This window comes from Sturnira hondurensis, unplaced genomic scaffold, assembly GCF_014824575.4.
Source record: "Sturnira hondurensis isolate 20B ecotype Veracruz unplaced genomic scaffold, ASM1482457v3 Scaffold0000780, whole genome shotgun sequence".
Classification (NCBI taxonomy): Eukaryota; Metazoa; Chordata; class Mammalia; order Chiroptera; family Phyllostomidae; genus Sturnira; species Sturnira hondurensis.
In genome coordinates this window covers 16,686,453-16,707,218 of record NW_028073411.1, presented here as the reverse complement: position 1 = coordinate 16,707,218, position 20,766 = coordinate 16,686,453, and the positions used below count along the sequence as shown (strand labels likewise).

General features: G+C 61.5%; 1 protein-coding gene across 1 annotated transcript in view; it reads right to left on the bottom strand.

The window, feature by feature from the left end:
- SORCS2 (sortilin related VPS10 domain containing receptor 2) overlaps positions 1-20,766 on the bottom strand; it is a 252,813-nt gene that overhangs the window by 121,630 nt on the left and 110,417 nt on the right. Inside the window, exon 2 of the mRNA XM_037046299.1 lies at positions 12,735-12,802. Coding sequence (XP_036902194.1) covers positions 12,735-12,802 — 68 coding nt within the window. The remainder of the gene's footprint in view (positions 1-12,734; positions 12,803-20,766) is intronic.

The window sequence follows — 20,766 nt, the reverse complement described above, 5'->3', positions numbered from 1 at the left end:
GCCCTGGACATTTCTTCCAGTTCTCGCCCAGCACAGGAAGGGGCTGTGACGTCTCTGGTGTAGCGCTCTAGTGGGGAGAGGCCAGGGCCCGGGGGAGCCACCGTGTAGGATGAGGAAAGACACGCAAGGGGAAAGTTTCACCACGCCCAAACCAGTCTCTCAGGCCGGCCTTCCCACAGTGGGACCAGATCGGGAAACTGCAGGCACAGAAGAGGGGACAGGCCCCCCACAGGCTGTCTACTCAAACGTCACTCTGGGTGGACCCAGAGAGAAGCTGCATGCATTGCCCAAAGCCACTCAGGGCAGTCACTGCACAGCCATCGAGGGGCAGGGGCTGGGAGCACCAGATGAAATGGCAAATACAGGCTCCTCCATGGCTGGGGTGGCTGTAGGTGGTTCAGATTTAGAAGAATCTGGAATGTGAACTAATGAAGAAAGCCAAGGAGGGGTTGCTTGCAGCCCTTGGAGCCCCGCCCACACAGGGCTCCACCTTCACCTGCCCAGTGTCCCCACCCACCCCCAGCCCATGGGGCCAAGGTCAGGGGACGGGCAGGTCTGGTGCCCCCTCCTGCCGATCCTGCACCCGCACAGAGAGACACAGCCCCCACCCAGCCCTGCAGGAAGAGGTGGGGGCAGGGGGCCATAGGGAGCAAGGGCCTCGCACCCTGACCTTATCTTTTTTTTTAAACTGACTTTTTAAAGATTTTATTTACTTGTTTTTAGAGGGGAGGGGAGGGAGAGAGAGGGAGAGAAACACTGATGTGAGAGAAATATCTGTCAGCTGCCTTTCACCCTTTCCACATACCTGGGGGCCTCACTCTCCACCCCCCAAGGTTGGCTGGGCGCTCACTCCCCACTGGTCTAGAAAGGGCTGCTCCCTCTCCCACTCCTCCAGGACAGGCAGTGGTCTGAGGGCAGCGACTCAGGGAGCAGAGGTCAAGAGTGGTGACGGAGGTCGAAGGTCACACCCTGGAAGAGCGGGTACCTCCAAAAGTGGCTCCCACCCATAACTGCCACCTCCCCTCCGCAGAGCTCAGGCTGCAGGCTCAGAAATAGCTAGTGACCTGCCTTTGGTTGCTCGTGGATGGCTAAGCTGGGACGTGGGGTGGAAGTGGGTGCCCGTCATTCTCCCACACTGTAACAGCCCTGGGTTTCCCCCCAAACAAAACAGCACCAGCAGCATGATAAAACCAGCCGTGCACCTGGCCGCGTGCTGAGCGGACTTTCCCAAGACCGTCCTACGGCAGCCCCTCCCACTCTGTGGACCAGGGAACCATGGCTCAGGGCAAGACACCGACTGCCCAGCACCGGCACCCGCGGCAGCGCTGGGCCTCCCCCACCGACGTCGCTCAGCCGCCTGCACGCCCACCAGATCCTGCTCTCCTGCCAGCAGGTTTACGGCTCCATCCTTCAAAGCACACCCGGGCGAGGCTCATTACATAAGCGAAAACAAAGACAGTTTTTTCATATCTTCCATCCAAGGAGTTCTGCTAAAATGCAGCAAGTCCCCAGGGCAGAGTGGCTTTAATGCAAAGGGTAGGAGACAGCAGGAAAGGCGGGGCGGGGTGCAGAATCAGAGTGGGGGAGTTCTGGGTCCCACGGCAGACCCAGCCCCTCCAGGGACCACAGGGAACGGAGCTCTGCACTCCACAGGGTCCAGGAAGGCAAGGGGGAGGGGCTTTGTGGTCCAAGCTCCCGGCCCAGTGCCACCTGCCCCTCGTTCTGCCCGGCCAGCTGCCTGACCGTGCCTCCCTCCACCGGAGAGTGCATCCTCCCTGCCCCTCCGAATGCGGCAGCCACATGACTGCCCTCTGCCCCCACGGCCATGCACAGCTCCCCACCGCCTATGGGGCGGAGGCCCGCCCCCAGGCTGGCACAGGAAGCCTGCCTGTCCAGGCACCTCTGACTCCCCAGCCCAGGCCCCCACCACCCTCTGCTCACTTCACAGGTCAGCCGCTCCAAACGTGTCAGGTCTGTCCCCCACCAGGCTCTCCACACCTCCGTGTCTCTGCCCACAATGTCTCCTCTGCCTGTCAGCCTGGAAAACTCCTATTCATCCTTCAAAGCCCAGTTCAGACATCACCTTCTCTGAAAGACCCACTCACCCTGCCCTGTGGGCTCCTCGGCACTAGATGTTGGTCGCCCACCTCAGTCTCTTCCTCTCTGGCAAGGTCGGGGTCCCCTTCGCGGCCAGCTCTAAGGCCCAGCAAAGTACTCAGATGCTCGAGAAATGTGTACAGAGTTCGATCATCTGAAATTGTGTCTTCACATCCTAGGTTCGGTGCTGGTGTCCCAGTCTGGCCCTCCCATGACCAGAGACATGGAGACAGCTGGTGGGCCACTGACCTGGACACCTTCATGCTCTGTGTGGTCAGTACAGCAATGGACCCTAACGTGGTCACACCCTACAGACTGGAGCGTGGGTGCAGGTCACCTTATGGGCAAAGGGGACTTTGCTGATGCTACTCAGTTAAGAGCTTTGACACCACGGGGTCCTTTAGAGGGAGAAGCTTCCAAGCTCTGGCCACAGAGAAAGAGCGGGAAAGCAAAAGGTGGGAGAGGGTGAGACCCAAGGGCTGTGAAGGTGGAGGGTGGGCTGGGAGCCCAGGAATGGGGCAGGGGCGGGGGGTGGAGGGTGGGGCTGGGAAAGGCAAGGGGGGGGGGACTTCCCCCTGGAGTCCAGGGGAGGGACACCACCCGGTCAGCACCTTGATTCTGGCTGGTGAGACCCACATGAGACTCCTGCCCCCCAGAACCATGTGACAATAAACCTGTGTTGTTCCAAGCCGCTAAGTATACAGTGATTTGTTGTAGCAGCAAAAGAAAATGAGTGTGCCCCGTGCTCCAGCGGCTGCTCACCACGGGGTCCCCCACACCCTGGGCACTTCCTTTCCCTGGCTCCACCCTCCCCTCTCTGCCGGTGAACTTCTATTCATCCTTCAGAACCCATTTCCAAGCGTGCCCTGGGGTAGGCCTGGCGCTACATCCCCAAGGTGCAGCCGTGTCCCACGGCACACTCCCTGGGGGGCGCCGCCATCCTAGGTTCTGTGCCCTCCCAGGGTTGGAGGGATCCTGGACAGCGGGCACCCGGGCTGTGGTCCCCCTGAACCTCCATCGCCTAGAACAGCACCCGGTGCACCGAGGGGCATCAGGAAGCAGCTGGTCGACCATTAAGGCTTGGGGTGGTCAAGGTCAGAGACATGTATCCGGTCACGGGACCTGTAGGCCAGCAGCCCCCCTTGCCTTGCTGTCCCAGCTGTCTCCCAGCTGGTGGTGCAGCTACCCCAGGAATTTATCTCAGCTCCTCCCACTAAATGCCTCCACTGGCTGGTGCCATCGATATCGGCCTCAGGTGAACCCTCCACGCATGCCGCACGCCGCAGTCCAGCATTCGGGGAAGCAAGTCCAGGCTTTCGAGTTCATCCTACACCCTGTTCTGAACTTCGTCCCACACCCGGTACAACCCTAGGAACATAATCAGAGGCGTGGAACGACGTGTGTGCAGGCCGCTCCCCGTGGCTTCCTGCACACCTTCCCATCGAGGGGCTGGGAGGACGCAGATGCGGGAACTCGAGAGTCTGATGTCTCCCTCCAAGGAGCGTGCACAACACGGCCACTAAAAATAGTGGCCCCGAAAATAGGCGGGGGCGTAGGAAAACGTTTCATACACAGTGTTAAAGTGGGACTCAAAATTTGTAAAACTTGTATCTATTTGCATCTTAGGAAAACTAGTGAGAACATTCGTCGCAAACAGCAACAGTGGGTTCACACGGAGAGTTGTTTTTATACTTCGCTTATTTTACAGTTTCCAAAATGTCTACGAGGATCTTGTAAATACCGTAACTTTTTAAAGCAGCTGGTTTTTAGGGACTCAAGCGACGCCCTCATCAAGCGCCTCGGTAAGAGGGCAGCCCCGGCGGTTACTCGGTGGGCTTCCACCAGCTCAATGTCCCCCCCACGCCTGCTCCCCAGCCCCCGCTGCCAGCTACAGAGGCACAGGAAGCCCCGCCCCGGGAGGGAGGAGCAGAAGGCCATGGGGGAGGGTCTGGGACAGCCCAGAGTGGGCACCTGACCCAGGGGAGGGGACACCTGAGCACAGTGGGGACAGGGGACAGGGAAGGCAGGGAGGGGTCACTAAGGATGCTGCTGCCGAGGCCTGTGTGCAGAGGCCCATGGGGTGGCCCCTCGCAGACTGAGGTGGGGGCAGAGAGTTCTACATACGGGCAGAAGCCACAAGTGTCAGGTCACCTGAGACGAGAGTCAGAGAATCGCATCTGATGAGGCGAGAGCAGGCCCAGGAGCCACAGCACCTCAGCAGAATGCCCAGTCCGCCCCTGCCTGCTGAGCCGCTGCCTGGCCTCTCTCAGAAGGGCCTCTGGGAGGACTGGGTGGGCTGGGAAGCCACGCCGCAGACGTTCTGAGGGTGGGCTGGGGGGGCATCGTCGCTGCGAGGCCAACCAGAGCCCCTGCAAACTGCAGGGGTGGGGGCTAAACTCAGACACCGCCAGGGCAGGTCTGAGGAGCCGGGCACCTTCGCCGACAGCTCTTCCAGGGCCCTGGGCCTTCCCGGCCACGGGGGCGGGGCCAGGGGAGGAGGCTGCAGGGAGAGGAGGGAGGAAACAGTGCACGCCACACAGGAGCCCGGACTTGGGCCCCTGCCGGGACAGGGTGGGCGGGGATGCTCCCATCACCTGCCGAGGCCAGCCGAGCAGCCTCAGGTAAAGAAGGGTTTGGGCACCCATTGCACGCAGACCGCTCGGGGCCAGGAGCCTGAGAAGCCGCTGTGGCCACAGCGACGAGGCACAGCGGGGGCAGAGAGGGCTGCCTTGGAACAGGGGACAGCTGTGGTGCTTGGGGCCCGGGGATGGAGCTTCTTCCAGAAAGTCTTCCCGGATTCCCACGTCCTCTGCGCAGCAGAGCGGGAGGCTCCACGGCTACCCTGCCCAAGACCCCATCACAGCGCAGATGACATGCCATCGCCCCGGGTCGTCTGCTTACCTGTGCCCCTGCCAAACTGTGAGCCCTGGGGGTCATTTACCAGAGCGCACTCAAACTCAGAGCCTGGATGCATGGGAGGGTGGAGGGAGGGATGGATGGGTAGGCAGGTGGAGGGAGCACAGAGGGAAAGGGAAGGGGAGGGAAAGTGTGGGGGGAAGGTGCACAGGCAGAGAAGACTCTTGGCACCACTGCCTGGAAGGGGTCCTCGCCGTGTGGGACAGGGAGCCGGGGCCTGAGGAAAGGCAGGTACTGGAGTCAGGCAGCAGGAGAGGCTGGCGGGCTGGGGACACTGGGGACGACCCGAAATTTCCTGTGACCCCGGATCTTGTCCCTGAGCATTTTACAGGCCCCTGGAAGCCTCAGATCCTGACCTCGTCCAACTGTTGTTTTAAATTGAGCTATTTGTTAAGCAGACTCACACCCTGACAGCTTTTAGGTCAGCCCCCCTCTCAGTCTTGTGTAAACCAAACTGGGCTCTCCTGGGCGGAGAAGGCAGCTGGGGAGAAACAGAGCCTGGGAGGCGTGGGCACAGGGAGGCAGCCGACCCTGACCGCGCCCACCCCGTGCGGGCGTTTCGCACACGCCGTCTGCTGCCATGTTCACCACGGCCTGCGGTCTGCGCCAGGCTCCGTGTGTGGATGGGGCCGGGGAGGCCCTCAGCCAGAATGGCAACTGAGAGCCACGGTCTGGGGCACAGACCCACAGGGGAGCCCAGGGCCTGTGCCAGCCCAACAGGGACGTCATGACAGCCCGAGACCCTCTCTCTAGTGGCCCCTGTTTCTGGGCCACCGAAGGGCAGGGGGCTGCTCTCTAAGTTTCCTGTCTGGAAACTGGCTGTGAGCACAGGGCCTTGTCTGTCCATAAGGATCCTGTTCGCCCTGACGCTGTGACCTGCTGTGACTGCCCAGCAGCCGGGGCTCAGCTCAGTGCACCTTACCCTCAGGACCTCGGCGCTCTGCGAACGTCCCCACCCCTGGCTGTCACCACCTCACAGACAAGAGGTGACCGTCCTCGTGAAGGTCCAGAGGCCCCTGTGGGCCACGGTCTCGCCACTCAGATGCCTCAGGCTTTGCACGCAACGCTTCCCGCTGGAATTCCTCGTTCAGAAAAGAGAGAGAAGCCCAGTCTGGGCAGTTCTGCTGGCTGAAGCATCGTCCCCATACACCAAAAGCCACCAGCTCGATTCCCGGTCAGGGCACACGCCTAGGTTGCAGGTCCAACCCCCCAGTCCAGGTGCCCACAGAAGGCAACCAATCGATGTTTCTCACATCGACGTTTCTCTGTCTCCCTCTTTCTCCCTCCTCCCCCTTCTTCTCTCTAAAATCAACAGAAACACATTCTTGGGTAAGAATTTAAAAAAAAAAAACAGAGAGAGAAGAGATGCGATGAAAGCGTAGAACCAAACCTGACTCGACACCGCGGTCTGTACAGGAGCGGCCCCGGGGACCTCGAACGCCCCCTCCAGGGGAGCCAACCCCAGGAAACACTCGGCGGAGCAAGAATAAAGTAACACTGATGTGTTAAAGTTTATAAAGAAAATTAAAATAAATTTAATCAAGTTAAATGCAAATCAAGTTACCATTTAAAGTGAAATGAAATTCAATGAAATGAAAGATCATGGAATCAGGTGAGACAGGAAGTGCCACCCGCACAAGCTTCCACAGGAGGTGTCGTTGGGTCTGTGGTGCGTCAGAGACGCGGCAAGTCCTCCGGCGAAGAAGTGACCCACCCCCTTCCACCCGAGTTCAGCTACCAAACGCCGGGCACCACGGAACGCCTACTTCCCGGAAACGCCTGGGACCCCCGTGGCAAACACTCACGCCCCTGCTCCCTCCAGGGATGCTGGGCTTGACCCACTGGAGGTCCAGCCCATTGGATGTGAGCAGCACCTGTAACGGTGCCTGTGGGGCCAGGCTGGGCCCCGAGCCCCGGTGCCCTGTGGGGAACAGCACACCCCAGTGGCCTCTGGCCTGCAGGCCCGGGTCCCAGAGAAAGTACAGATGGGCCGGCCTGCAGCCCTGCCCTGTCTGGAGCCACCGCGCCACCGAGCCCAGAGGGTGAAAACCAGCGCTGGCGGGGCTGCAGAGCCTGAGGGTGGCTTGTGGCACGGCACTGTGGGCACAGGGAGGGCACGGCACTGTGCCACAAGCACTGGCCAACGCGCCGCCCAGCAGAAATTCTGCTCTGAGGGCTGCACTCTGAGCGGCCTTCTGGGTTGGGAAAGAACACACAGCGCGTGGTAAGAGCTCCAGACACGTCCTGACGTCGAGGTCCTGACGAGGACTGGGCTACTGTCGTGAGAGAGGCAGCGTTTAAGAACCAACTAATTGACCGGCCCCGGCTGGTGTGGCTGGGTTGGCTGGAGCTTCGACCCACAGACAGAGGGGTCGTGGGTGTGATCCCCAGCCAGGGCACGTACCCAGGCTGCGGCGCTGAGTCCTGGTCAGGGTGCGTACGGGAGGCAACCAATCAATGTTTCTCTCCCACGTTGATGTCTCTCCCTGTCTTCTCTCACCTCGCCCACCCTCTCTCTGAAAGCAATTAAAAAATATATCCTCGGGCGAGGATTAACAAAATAATAATTTTAAAAAGAGAACCCAATAGAAGGAGACAAGCACGAGACATGAACAGGCGAGTCCCAGAGGAGGGGCCCGGGACAGCCAGTGAACAAAGGAAAGCAGGCCCGCCCGCGGGAGGAAGCGGGACACGCGAGCAAAGGTGACAGCTGCACTCTCGCCCACAGGTGGGTGCGGACATTCAGAGTCTGACAATCCCCGAGACCTGGAACAGGACTCGCTCCGCAGACAGACAGACGGGCAACGGGGAGCGAGGGGGGGGGGACAGGCTGGACGGTCCCTGAGCCCCGGGACTACAGACGCCCTCAGCGGGAGGGGCCCTAAATCGACCAGCGGCTGCCACACAAACGGACCTCTGCAGCCACGCTGGGAGGAGAAACCATTTCAAAAGGCAGCATGATGATATTTATATCAATCTCTGAGGCGTGCTACACAGCAGAACACCCTGATTGTGCACACACATGCATGTGTGTGTAACACACACGCAGACTCGGGGGCGACCTACACCAGTTCAAGGCAGGGTGACTTCTGGGTGGGCCACAGCTAGGTCTGGGGTAGCAGGAGGGAGGAGGGGAGGACACGGCCAGAGCCTGTAGCCTTTACTCCTTAATAGATGGAGGCTCCAAACACTAAGAAATTCACGTCCATCGCAGCCAGGGGGCGGTACTGGGCTCAACCAGGTTCCGCATTGGAACGGCTGCAGACCTGCATCTTTCTGGCTTGGCCCGGGCTTCTCCCAGTTGCCATCTGCAGTGTGAGCCCATCACATGACCCCGAAGGAACTTCCAGAAAGGCCGGAGAGGAAGAAAATGCTGCCATGAGCTGGGGATCACGAGGGCGTCTGACACACGGGCACCAGAGTGTTAGGCTGCGTCCCAGGCTCTCTATGTCCCTTACAGATGCCGGGCAGGGGCAGAGGGAGGGCAGAGGGAGAGAACCGCCGCCCCACCCCGCCCCGAGGGACGGACGCAGCCAAGTCACTCAGAACACCCGGGACGGCCCCGACCACCAGGGCTCCCGAGGCTGCCCTGGCTGCCAGCCCTGCCAAGGTCAAACAGGCAGGGACACAGGCTTCCACACCGCCCTGTGCAAGGTGGTGCCCACGGGGCCGTGGGGCAGGGCTGCCCTTTGCAATCCACCCAGTGTGAATCAGTCAGTCCTGGGCCCTGCCCCACGGTAGGTGGGCTGAGGTCCGCTGTCTCTCTGGCACAGGACGCTGCCAGGCCCCTGCTCTGTCTGACCCCCTGGGAGACCCTCGTTTCCTGTTGGCCATCCCACCTGCCCCGACGCCTGGCAGTGAGAGTCCTGAGTGCTGGGAGCAACCTGGGACGCCCCCTGCCAGGGAGTGTGGGAGCCCCGGGGCGTTCACACACCATTGAGGTCTTGGCTTCTGTATTCTGGACACCATTTATCTTCATCTGAAAACCACGCAGCTCTCCACGGAGCAGGCAGGAGTTGGCACGGACTCCTCGACTCTGAGTGTCCACAGCCTTGTCCGCTTGCCCCAGCAGCCTCCGGCTCCGCCCACTGCACCCCATTCCTGGGCTGGGACGGGGAGCCTGGGGATCACAGGTGCCCACCACAGGGACCTCCCAAGGAGGGGTAAGTGGGGCAAGACGACATCATGTGTGTTTCAAGTCCCTGGGGCCTTGGAAGGGAGCAGAGTGAGGGAAGATGACGGAGCTGCTGGGCCCCACTGAGCTGGGACGAGAGCGTGGCCAAGGGGATGGAGAGCCGTTCGGGAAACCAGACCCAGATGGTGTCATGAGAGTTTGACGGCTGCTGCGTGTGCGGGGTGAGCAGAACAGTGAGGCCCAGGTCCTGACCCCAGACACTGGGCCACGGCCTCCTTCAGAGAAGGGGTCTCCGCGGACAAGCTCAGTTAGAGACCCCCAGAGGAGGTCATCCTGAGTTACTGGGGGGCCCTACACCCAGTGCCAAGTGTCCTCTTCAGGACACACAGAGGAGAAGGCTATGGGCACATAGAGACAGGGACTGGGGTCCACAAGGGATGCGGGCAGCCGCCAGGAGCTGGGAGGGGCAGGCGGGGGCCCGCCCCAGAGCCTCCAGGGCTGTCCTGCCCACACCTTGACCTGGGACCCAGGGCCTCCAGGTCGGTGAGAGAGCAGAGCCCTGCGGGCGTGAGCTGCAGCACCCTGGGACCCCCACAGATGGATGGACAGGTGCACAAGGATGCTCTTCTCCAGCCACCGTGAGCCCCAGGGGGGCTGCAGAGGGGACGTGCAGGAAGCGAGCCAGCTCTGGGCACTGTCCACCACTGATGCCTGCCAGCAGCTGTCCTAGAGGGGGTAGGGGGCACTCTCCCTCTGTCCCCCCTCTTGCCCTGATTCAAAGGGTCCCAGAGCATGAGTGGAGGACCACTCCTGAAACCCAGAAGAAAGGGTCAGACCCTCGGATCATCGAAGCCAGCTGGTGCGAGGTAAGGGGGCTGCCGACACGGCCCACAGACTGCAGGACAATGAAACGTGCGCTCGGTCAGATTTGGGAAAGCCACTTCCCGGATGTAAACATCATACCCACCATTGAAAGTGTCTGTATTGTGAGTCCCCAGAAGGCCTGGCAGCTGAACGCACATCCCCCGGCCACTGCGCTGCCTGCCTCCACCCACTCAGGCCTTAAACGGCAGGCAGGGCACACGGCGTCCCTGCCACTTCTGTGTGACACGCATACAAGTCCCGAGACAGAGAGGGTAGCTGAGCAGGTAACGATCCCAAGAGAAAATGTGGTGAGTGGTGAACGCAGGGCCCACCCTCATGCAGCATCGAGGGGACCCAACTGAAAACATCGCCGAAGTCCAGGCCCTTGGGTGAGCGAGTGGGCAGTGGTCAGGCCACGGGCGCAGGCTGCACCCGGCCCGCCATAGCTGTGCTTGGGAGTGCCAGCTCGGTAACACAGCCCCCAGGGACAAAACGAGACGGCCAAGGCCAGGCCTGAATTTTGAATGGCAGCATCCCGACTAAGCATCAGAACAGATCAAGTCAAGGGGCCCGTCTGCACCAGCCAGCACAGTGACGCAGACGAGACACGACACGTGTCAGAGGAAGCAGCCCGTGCGTGGACCTCCGCGCTGTGTCCAGCTGTGCAGACATGGCCATGGAGAAAAGATCCACGAAGAAAACACCTGCGCCCGATGGTGGGGGCCTGGGCGACCCTTCTTGGAGCAACCGGTGCTTCTGCATGTGTTTTTAACAATGGAGAGGGGACATCTGCACAGAGACAGTGACGAGTAGGGACGCAGGAGATCAGGGTCCATCGGTTTGCTCTGGCGGAAAACTAGACTCAGAAAGAGCTGTGTTCTGGGGGCGCATCGAAGGTCCTCTTGTCCTGTGCTCACAGCCTCCCACTCGGGGGTGTTTACCCCCATTTCTCGAGTAAGTAAACTGCAGTTCTCGGGGGGCAGGAGGGGCCCCCTGGAGTCAGGGTTAGGTGTCCCCAACCTGCTTCTGAGGAATTCTGAACAAGGGGTCCAGGTCCCGGGCCATGAGGTGGCCAGGTCAGCCCCACCCCCAGCCCTGCCCCCACGGGGGCCTAGAGCAAACCCCAGTTACAGCCGACTGCACTGCATCAGCACGGTCACACCAGCAAGGACCACTGCTCATTCAGACGTCGTTTAAGCCAATCTCATTTCCTGCCTCCAGCCAGCCGTGCGCTGAGATGCCACAGGGACCAGCGCCCCTGCAGACCTCAGCCCTTCAGACCCCCCGACCCTTGGGAATGGAACCAAAGAGGGTGCTCGGGGTCCCGCCTGGGGGGACAAGACTCAGGGGTCTCCATCCACTCTGCAGCCAAGGGGACCCACCCTTAGACCATCCGCTTGGCAAGAGAAGGCCCCTCCCCAGGACCTCCCCCGACACCACACCTGGAACACGAACCCACAAAGAGCAGCTAGGAGACTACGCACCGGAAGTGCAAGGCCCACCCCAGTTTCCACCTCGTCCCGTCAACCAGCTGCCTTTCCCGGAGGCGAGGGGAGACCTGAGAGCAGCCCCCCAACCTCTCCTTGGTGGGTGAGTTCCTTCAAGGCACAGGATGACAATCAGGACATAAGGAATGGGGGGGACACAGCAAGGAACCGTCTGTCGGTTCGGTGGCTCTGTCCCGAGGCTGGAGGGGGAACTGAAGGAGCAGGCAGGTGGGGAGCCTGAGAGGACGGCCCACACTGAGGACGAGAAGGAGGCTGGGGCAGGTGCCTGGGTGTGGGGGAGAAGACTCCGGGCCGCCTGAGGGGCTCGGTCCCCGACCTCCGCCTCATGAGCACCTGGGCGACCACCCTGGCCAGCCCCAAGGTGACTGTTCCTCACGCAGCACAGACAGGACTCAGCTAAAGGTGCCATTTCCACACCTCCCAGAGCCCTGCGGGGACACGGCCCCGAGAACCAGCACACTACCGAGCCCTCCACCAAACACGGGGCCTGCGCCCAAAATCGATCAGCCCACGGTGGCAGCCCACAAACAGGAGTCCCGACCAGCAGGTTTGGGTGGGGTTTTTCAAATGGACTTTGAATAGAAAAATGAATTATCCCTTGAAGACACATCTTGAAAACCAAAATGGTTCCGTGGGAATGAGGGAGGGGCGAGTGGGCCGGGAACTTGCCCAAGAGAACCTTTGCAGCCACAGCCCAGGAAGCTGGGTGCCCCGCCCCTCCCAGGGGAGCACCTGTAATGTCGAGGATGACAATGACCAAAAACAATTTCCCAAACCCCCTTCGCCCCATTCAACACATCAAAGGGCTGCCTGGTGTTCTTGGGCCAAATCCGCGTTTCAAGAATGATCTTCCCGGTCGACGAGCGTTACTTATTCACCAAGCGCCCGGGCTGAGCCTGGAAGAAAGGCTGTGGCCTGGACAGTGGGCCGTCCGCGTGGCCGGTGGGCTCTGGGGGCCGCACCCGAGGTTCCGAGGGTGAGCCAAGGAACCCGTGCATACCCGAATTCTCGCCCGCCGCTTCTCCAGGAGGGAAGGGGCAGCTCAAACAGGAAAGAACGCACAGCAGCGCTCGGCTCTCCAGCGCCCACCAAGGGAGGGGCCAGCGTCTGCTGTCTGCACTCTCGATCCGAAGCCACATGGCAGGGCCGCCCACACACGGCGCTGCCCCAGCCTTGGGGGACTCGAGCAAGGCAGGCCCCTGGGGCTGACTTACCGCCACAGAGAACTTTCCAGCACCTTCTCCGATTCCACGTGGTAGTACTTCGTCAGGATCAAGATCACCTGTAGTGGCGACAGAGAAAAAGGCAGAAATCAGTGGGGTTTGAGGTCCTCAAAGAGGGCTATTATGACCTTTCCCCCACACCCACTCCCAGGGTCTGGGGTCTCAGTAGGCCCTCCCGGGGCCTCGGCCACCGTGCCTCACAGCACTCAGACACCGGGCTTGTTTGCGCCCCCAAAACTTGTTTCTGCTCTTCAGAATAAGCCAGGACTAGGAGGCCAGCCCAGGAGCTGCCTCTGGAAGGGCGTCATTCAAACCCAGTCCCGGACCACCTCCAGCTGCCGCCCGAGGGCCTGCCGAGGCAGTGTCCCAGAGGGTGGCCGGGCTCCTTAGAGAGCAACCTGACACCAGTGGGGGGCTGCTGCTCAGGCCGCACCAGGACAAGAGCCGGCGGGCAGAGCAGCTGTCTGGACGTCCCCATGATGGTGGCCAAGGGCAAAGCCGAGGACAGCGGGTGGGGAAGCCGAGGCAGCTGGAGCTGGTCTGTAAACCACCACAACACACACAGTTCTCATTGTTGTTAACACCATCGCCCCCCACACTGGGCCCTACCCAACAAAGCTGTGTCCGCTGCTTGTCTGTGAAAACCCAGGTGTTTGAAAGCAGCCCAAAGTTCCTCAGAACAAATGCATGGGCAACGAGGAAACGCGGGTTCTCCCACGGGGGTGGGGGAGATGGAACCCCCTCCCCAGTTGCTTCCCCAGACACTGCATTTTCCTGCCCAGCAAATCCCCTTTCACTCCCTGTCCCTGGGAACTGCTCCTGACGCTCACGTTGCCATGGGAACCCCGGCAGGTGACATGGGAGCACCCCTGGTTGCCCACACAGCCGTTAGCCTGGTTAATCTCGGGTCACCACGCTGGCCATCGCAGCGCCTGGCTCTGTCGGGGAGCGGACCTTTCTCTGCTCCCGGCACAGCTGCTGCGGGTCTGGTCTGCCCCCGTCTCTTTTGCTGGAGATTAAAGCGGGGAAGATGTGAGGAGGGACGGTGCCAAGAGGGGACGGTGCGCGTTTCAGAGGCAGAGATGATTAAAAACCTCCCTGCTCGGTGCAGGCAGGCTGGGCCCTGCCTGCGGGGAACAAAGCGCTCTTCTCCTGCCGGCACCCGCCCCCCGCCACCCCCCCCCCCCCCCCCCCCGCCCCCGCGGCGGCCCAGGGAAGCCACATCCTTGGAAGACAGAGGACAGCAGGCAGGATGACAGACGTGTGAGAGACAAGCAACTTTCTAACCTATTGATTTATATTTCATAGTCTTGTTGTTCCCAGAGGGGACTTCCAGAGCCACAGTGTGACAGCTGGAAGGGAGCGCAGCATCATCCATCCAGAACGAAATCCTCAACCCAGCGTCCTCGTGGGGCATCTGCCACCAGGGATCCCTCTGCTTGCATACCTCGAGGGGTGGGGAGCTCACCCTCCGACGCAGCACTGGCAACTTCTGTCCAGGTGAACAGATTCTGCCACCGGACGATCGCTGCCCAGGACCAGCCCCTCTCCCGTTCCCCTTCTGGTGACAGTCTCCCCTAGTGCTCACCCCTCTGCCTCCCAAGCTCCAGCTGTTCCAAGCCTTTGAGTGAGCTGTCCCCCACCCTTCACCCTGGGGCCCTGCTCCCCAGCCCCAACGCTCCCCTGGCAGACCTCTTATGGCCAATTGGGGGCTTCCGTAGGTCACTTCTCATCCCCCTCAACTTCTCTGTGACACTGCTTTCTAGGCACATGATGGTGGCCCCCTGGGTGCACCATCACCCAGGTCTAGCCCAGCAGCCCTCCCTCCACCTGGAAAGGCCACGCCGAGCTGAGAGCTGGCAGGGCCCCGGGGTGGCGTCTCTGCAGAACCTGCTGGCTCGAGGGTGCAGCGCCACCTCCTCAAACAGCCAACTCGGGCAGACACACCCAGATTCCGGGGCTGCGGGCCTGAGCCTTCAAAACAGCCAATGGGAAAGGACTCCAAAGCGGCCTTGCACCTGTCTGCCTTCCCAGGGCTCAAGGATGATCGGAAAATCACACACACTCAGGTCTGGTTCAGTTGTCAATCAATAAGCCTGTTACACACACACACACATACACACACACACACAAAAGAAAAAAAGCAAGAACTCGGGGTTAATTGTGAATCTGAAAACTGACTTCCTCTCGGAAGAGGGGGAGGCTCGAGGCTGGGCTGTGAAGCCCCAAAGGCCATCGGCACTGCTGGTGTCCCCAGGCCAGGAGGGACAGGGCCTGTGATGTTGCTGAGCCCGAGGCCTCACTGCTCACAGTGGGGCCTGGGTCCAGCCTGGCAGACTTACCAGGAGCCCCTAAAAATGCAGAGCCTGGGTGAGGCCCCACCCCCACCTGCTGACCCAGTGCCCAAGTTTTAACGTGAACGCTTGACAGGCTCACTGGCAGGTGCTCGCCCCAAGGAAGGCTTGGGTCCCCACCGGCTCGCCCCCATGAGAGGCTGGGCCCCCTAGTGTCACTGAAGAGGGCCCGTGCTCCCCATCCCCATGCCGCTGACCTGTCCCCAAAGACCCAGCAGCAAGCACACACTGCCCCGGAGCATGCACTCACCACCAGGACCCTGAGTCACCCCAGGGCCTTTGCACACACTGACCCCGGTGCTCACGGAGCTCCTCCTGCCCCTGTGCACTGCCCTAACCCCCACTCATTCTTAACGAGGCTTCTTCCTGGAAGCGCCCCCCACCCCAGCCACTGGAGGCTGGAAGCTTGAGGGAGGCAGGGAGCAAATCCACCTGTCCGTACTGCTTTCTGTCTTCCAGCCTGGCCAGGGGCCAGCACACAGAGGGAGCCTGTTCCTAACTGCTGAATGAATTCATCAGCTGTCACCCCGCTCCGGAAAGCCAAAAGCGATTCCCTCTGTGACCTTTCCCTGCCCCCCGCCCACCTACCCAGGTGTGGAAGTTGACTCCTAAATGTGTACCACATTCCATCATCTCGAACACAGGAACGTGTGGGCTGAGGAGCCCCTCCGGGCACTGAGGCCCCGAGAGGGGAAGGCTCCTGCCCAGGACCAACTGGTGGGTATGTCCCCTGGCAGAACCCCACTCTCTGCCCGGTGTCACACTGCCCCCCACCCCTGTGGGAACGATGCTGACGTGGAAGGAGGCCAGGAGCTCCCCACCAAAACCTTCACTGATGACAGCGACGATAGCAAGTCCTTACACACCGCCCACGCCACAGTGCAGGCCCACCAGCTGTCCCCATTTCACAGGTGAACAAGCCAGGGAAGTGCACGCTAAAACAGAGGCCGGACACAGGGGCCTGGCATGCCGGGCCACGTGAAATGAACCAGGAGTCGAGTGTCCAGAAGAAGGAGAGACGCCAGAGAGGCGGCAGAGACCCTGGCAGCGAGGGGTGACCGCACGCTCACCCGACAAGTGGTCTGATCGCCCTGCACGGCAGGCACCAGGGTCGCCAGAGAAGCAGCAGCCAGGGTCGGGGCCCCCAGAGCCACCCACCGTCCCCAGGGCCTGTGGGTGCAGACGTGGCCTCTGCCAGGTGCTCAAGGCCAGGGCACGGGTGTCAGGCATGCACTTCACTGTCTGCAAACGTGCCCACCCAGGCTCGGGGTCCCTGCACACGACGAGACAGAGAGACGTCCGCCCACACCGGGCGCTCTCGGTTCCAGTCTGTCCCCTAGAGTCACCCTCCTGGGTGCTGACCCAGCCATGGCATATCCCATCCTGTCCCAGAAAAGAAGGGCTAGGCCATAGGGCTCTTCCCAGGACGCAGTGAGGGGCTTCACAGCCATGGAAAGTCTCTGCTGGTTCCATCTGCCCCGCCACTGGTCATGCGCCCCTGCCTGGGCAAAGTCTCGGTCCCTCCGGGTCTCAGGTTACTCGTCCAAGACACGGAACAAAGCCCCTGCTCGGTCTGCCCTAATCTCACTGAAAGGTGACGTGCACTGGAGCACGGATATCGAAGGGCCTCAAAACTTGGGACACGCCGTCCCCGGAGCTGGGGGGAAGGGGCACACCCGTGGGCCCGGCACTGGCTCCTGGGGGGCGTCCCTCCTGGCACTGGCTGGCACCCCTCCTTGTCTGCAGCACGGGAGGACAAGGGCCGCAGGCCCTCATGGCCGAGACGAGGAAGCGTGATGATGCGTGTGCAGCGCCCAACACCGGCCGGACGTGGAGGAGGGCTGGACCAGTGAACACCCTCCCTCCGAGGTTACCAGTTACCGGCTACAGAGAAACAGGCACAGGTGCCCCCGGCACCACCTGCTCTGAGTCCCCCTGGCCCCCAGGTTCAGTGATGGACCCCTTTACCCTGCGAAGCTAAGCCCTCACCCAGCCAGAAACCCAGGTTTAGAGACGGAAATCAGGGCTGCCCAGCGAGTCTAGTCAGATCTGGTACCATCTTGTGCCGGCAACCTCCTGCCCCCTCCCCCAGCACTGAGCAAAGGTGGGGGGCGTGCTGGGGGAAGGGCCTCAGCTGCCAGGAGCAGGGGAGGGTCTGGGAGGTCGGGGAGGGCCTCTCTGCAAACACGGGAGGCACCCTCCACCCAGGAGCTTTGCCAAGACAAGGAGGTGACCCCAGGATGGCGATTTGGGGCAGGGAGGAGAGGAGGGTTTCTGAGGAGGCTGTGTGGGGGCTCATACCTCCACATCATGGGGGAGGGGGGCGGCAGAACGCACACAAAGAAACTGTGACCTCCCCAGGGAGCGTGTATCTGAGCGCCAGCGTGAACCCAAATGGAGCGCTCTCCAGGAAAGGGGTTCACCCTCAGTTTCCGGCTCCGACAGCGCCCCATGGTTCCATAAAGCAACAGCACGGGAGGCAGCTGGCTGAAGGACGCCTGGAACTGTACTATTTCTGGAACTTATTATTTGAAAGTAAAACGTTATAATAAAAAAAAAGGAGAAAGACTTGAGAGAGCAACCCGGTGCAATAAGAATGGTTCCAGACTAAGCAAGCCACCCCTCCCCACACGTCAGGACAAGCCGCCCAGAGGGCACCTGGAGACACGGCTGGGCCTTGGCCGTGCTCGAGCCCACCCGTGAACCTGCCCCGTGGACGGACACCACAGCCCATCACCAACACCCGTGAGAGCAGCAGCAATGGCGGGCTCGCTCCGCACCCCCGGTAGGTCCCACCCAGGTGTCCCCAGCACATGAGGAACAGAAGTGGGCCAGCACGGGAGAAGAGGGAGATGACCTGGAAAGCAAGAAAGAGGACAGATCACATGAGTCACGGCCTCGAAACCGTGACCCTGAGCACCAGCAGACATGACCTATTCCCCCTGGGAGGCCATGGGGCACAGGGCCCCCAGAGGAGGGTCCCGGGAGAGGGGGCATCCTGTGGTCCCCACAGTGTCCACACTGATGGATGTTTGCATGTGTTCCCAAAGGCCCGTGCCCCTCACAGCTAGCCCGGCCTCACCGGCGGGGCAGGCATGACTTCAAGACGGAGTTCGGCACCCACAGAATCCACAGAATGTGGCAGGAGCAGCGGGCGTCCCCCGCCTGCTGGAGCCATGAACACCCCCTTTTGGCCTCGCAGGTCATCGATGCAATGACCTGATGTGGTCTGCCCTGGGCCCCATGCTAAATGCTCATGGACAGGATCTCACGGGATCCCCCAAGGGCGCCGGCCCCCAGGACCAGCCCGCTGTGGCCCCTTCTGCAGACGAGGACACCCTGGCACACAGAGGGCAGGTGCCTGTCCCGGTGCCACAGCTCAGACATGGCCTGGGCCTTGCTCAGCAGTGGGGCTCCAGGGCCAGGCCCCTGAAGGTGGGTGGGAGAAAGGAGGCCCCTCGAGCCGTGTACCCCACGTTCGCACAGCAATGTGGGGCCAGATGGCAGCCCCTGAATCCAGTGCTGGCCGGCCCGGCATACTCACAGGGCCAGCACCTCACGAACACTCGCTGACTGGCCTTCCCGGGCCTTGGTGGGCCCCCGGGATCCAGTCTGCGGGTGGGGCTGCCCAGGGCTGGCAGGTGCAGCACTGCTCCCCCACCGCCCACCCAGGGCTCGCTGTGACCAAGCAAGGTCCCACCAGGCCAACCGCCCAGCTTTTTGTAGGATGTTTTCTGGTTCCAATTTCTGATCACAGGGTGGCTGTATGTCACCAGTCCTCCAAGAGCCCCCATACAACCAACAAAGGACACGAAGAATGACTTATGGGTAAGGCCCCAAAGCCGCCACACAGATGGACTGAATCCCGGGGGCATCCAGAGCTCAGTGGGTCCCTGCCTGCACCTCGGCCGCAGCACTTGGCAGGGCTGGGGGGGAGTGAACACACGCACGGATGCAGGGACATCAGGGTCCAATCACGGTACCGGACAGCTGCTCACCTAGCCAGGCCCCGCCCCCTCATGCCCGTAGCCTTTACCTCTGCTCCCCCTCAGCTTATCGGTCCAGTAACGCCCTCGGCCTCCCATCGGTCCCCATCCAAGCACATCCCACTGCTCCGAGGGCTCACGGCAGGCGTGTCTGTCTGGGGAGACTTCCAGGACTCTCCCCACCTCCAGTCAACATTGGGGGCCCCCTGAGTCCCCGCAGACCACGGTATAGTAGGCTGAATGCGTCCCCCCAAAGTACGTCCACCAGGAACCTGTGCACATGACCTCATTCGGGAAAAGGGCCTTCAGGATGTAATGAGGATCCGAAGAGGAGACTGTCCTGGAGTCCAGGAGATGGCCCTGAATCCAGTGACCAGTGTCCTCAGAAAGAAAGGGGAGACGCAGACAGAAGGCCCCACGCAGATGCAGGCAGAGACGGGGTGTGGGACAGGCGGAAGCACACCACAGATGCCGGCCACCCCCAGAAGCTGGGATGGGCGGGAGCAGTCATCCCCACCCCTGAAGGCACCGGCCCTGCCGACACCCCGACCCCAGGCGCCTGTCTCCCAGCTGGGATGGAACGGGTCCCTGTCATCCACACCCCCAGTGGCATTGCTCTGTGACGCCACCCAGGACGGCGCATCCTTGCTCCCTGCACTCGTGGTCCTCCTCAGCTTCCTCTGCTCCAAGCCTCTCAGAGGGCGCAGGGTCCTGAACGCAGGCCCGCGGGCGTTGCCAGCCCCAGGCAGCACGGAGGACAGAGGGAGGCCCTGGGGAGGGGTGAACGACCAGTCACACTGTCCCTACTGGAGGAAGCGTCTTCCTGGCCCGACTGGGCCATGCCCACCTGCAGAACCCACCTCACCTCTGGGGTTGCCAGTGGGGGGATGTTCTGGGGGACACCCGTCAGACCATGCCCCTCCTGTGTCCACACAGGAGAGACCCTGGTACCCATTCCTCTAAGGGGAGGATTCACACTCGCCCCAAAGGGACCTGGTGGTCCAAACCCCTGGCGCCCGTGACCTAAGTTAAAAACCGGGACCAAAGTGGATCATTACGGTGGGCCGTAATCCAAGCACTGGGGTCCCTACAAAAGCGGGGATTCGGATGTGGAGACAGAGGGTGGATGACGTAGAGACTCAGAGAGGACGGCCACCTGAGAGCCAAGGAAGGTGCCATGAACTGGGGGAGAGGTCTGGCCCAGACCTCCATTCTCAGCCTCAAAAGGAGCCAACCTGCCACCGTGATCTTGGACTTCCAGCTGCAGAACCGTGAAGTGACCCATCCCTGTGGACTGACCACGCTGCTTGTGGTGACCAGCTACGGCAGTCACTGCTGCAGACACTTGCCCCCACTTGGGGTGCGGACACTGCGCTAGGCTGGTGGGAGGTGACACAGCTGGGAGCTGGCAGGAGCCCCACACACTGCCCCCCACGTCCTTCACACCGAGCTGTCCCCACTCTCAACAGGAGTCCCCCGCTTCCTCCGGCCCCAAGTTCCACCTCTGGAAACTCTGGTCTTGCCCTGGGCTGAGACAGGTGACAGCCAGGCCTGTGACCCATCAGGGGCTTTGTGGCGGCACAAAACCCAGGGTTTAAAAAAAGGGAACAGAGAACCTCACTCCGAACGGACCGCAGTCCATCAGGAGCAGCGAGCAGAGCCCGGAGGGAGTGGGAACAGGCC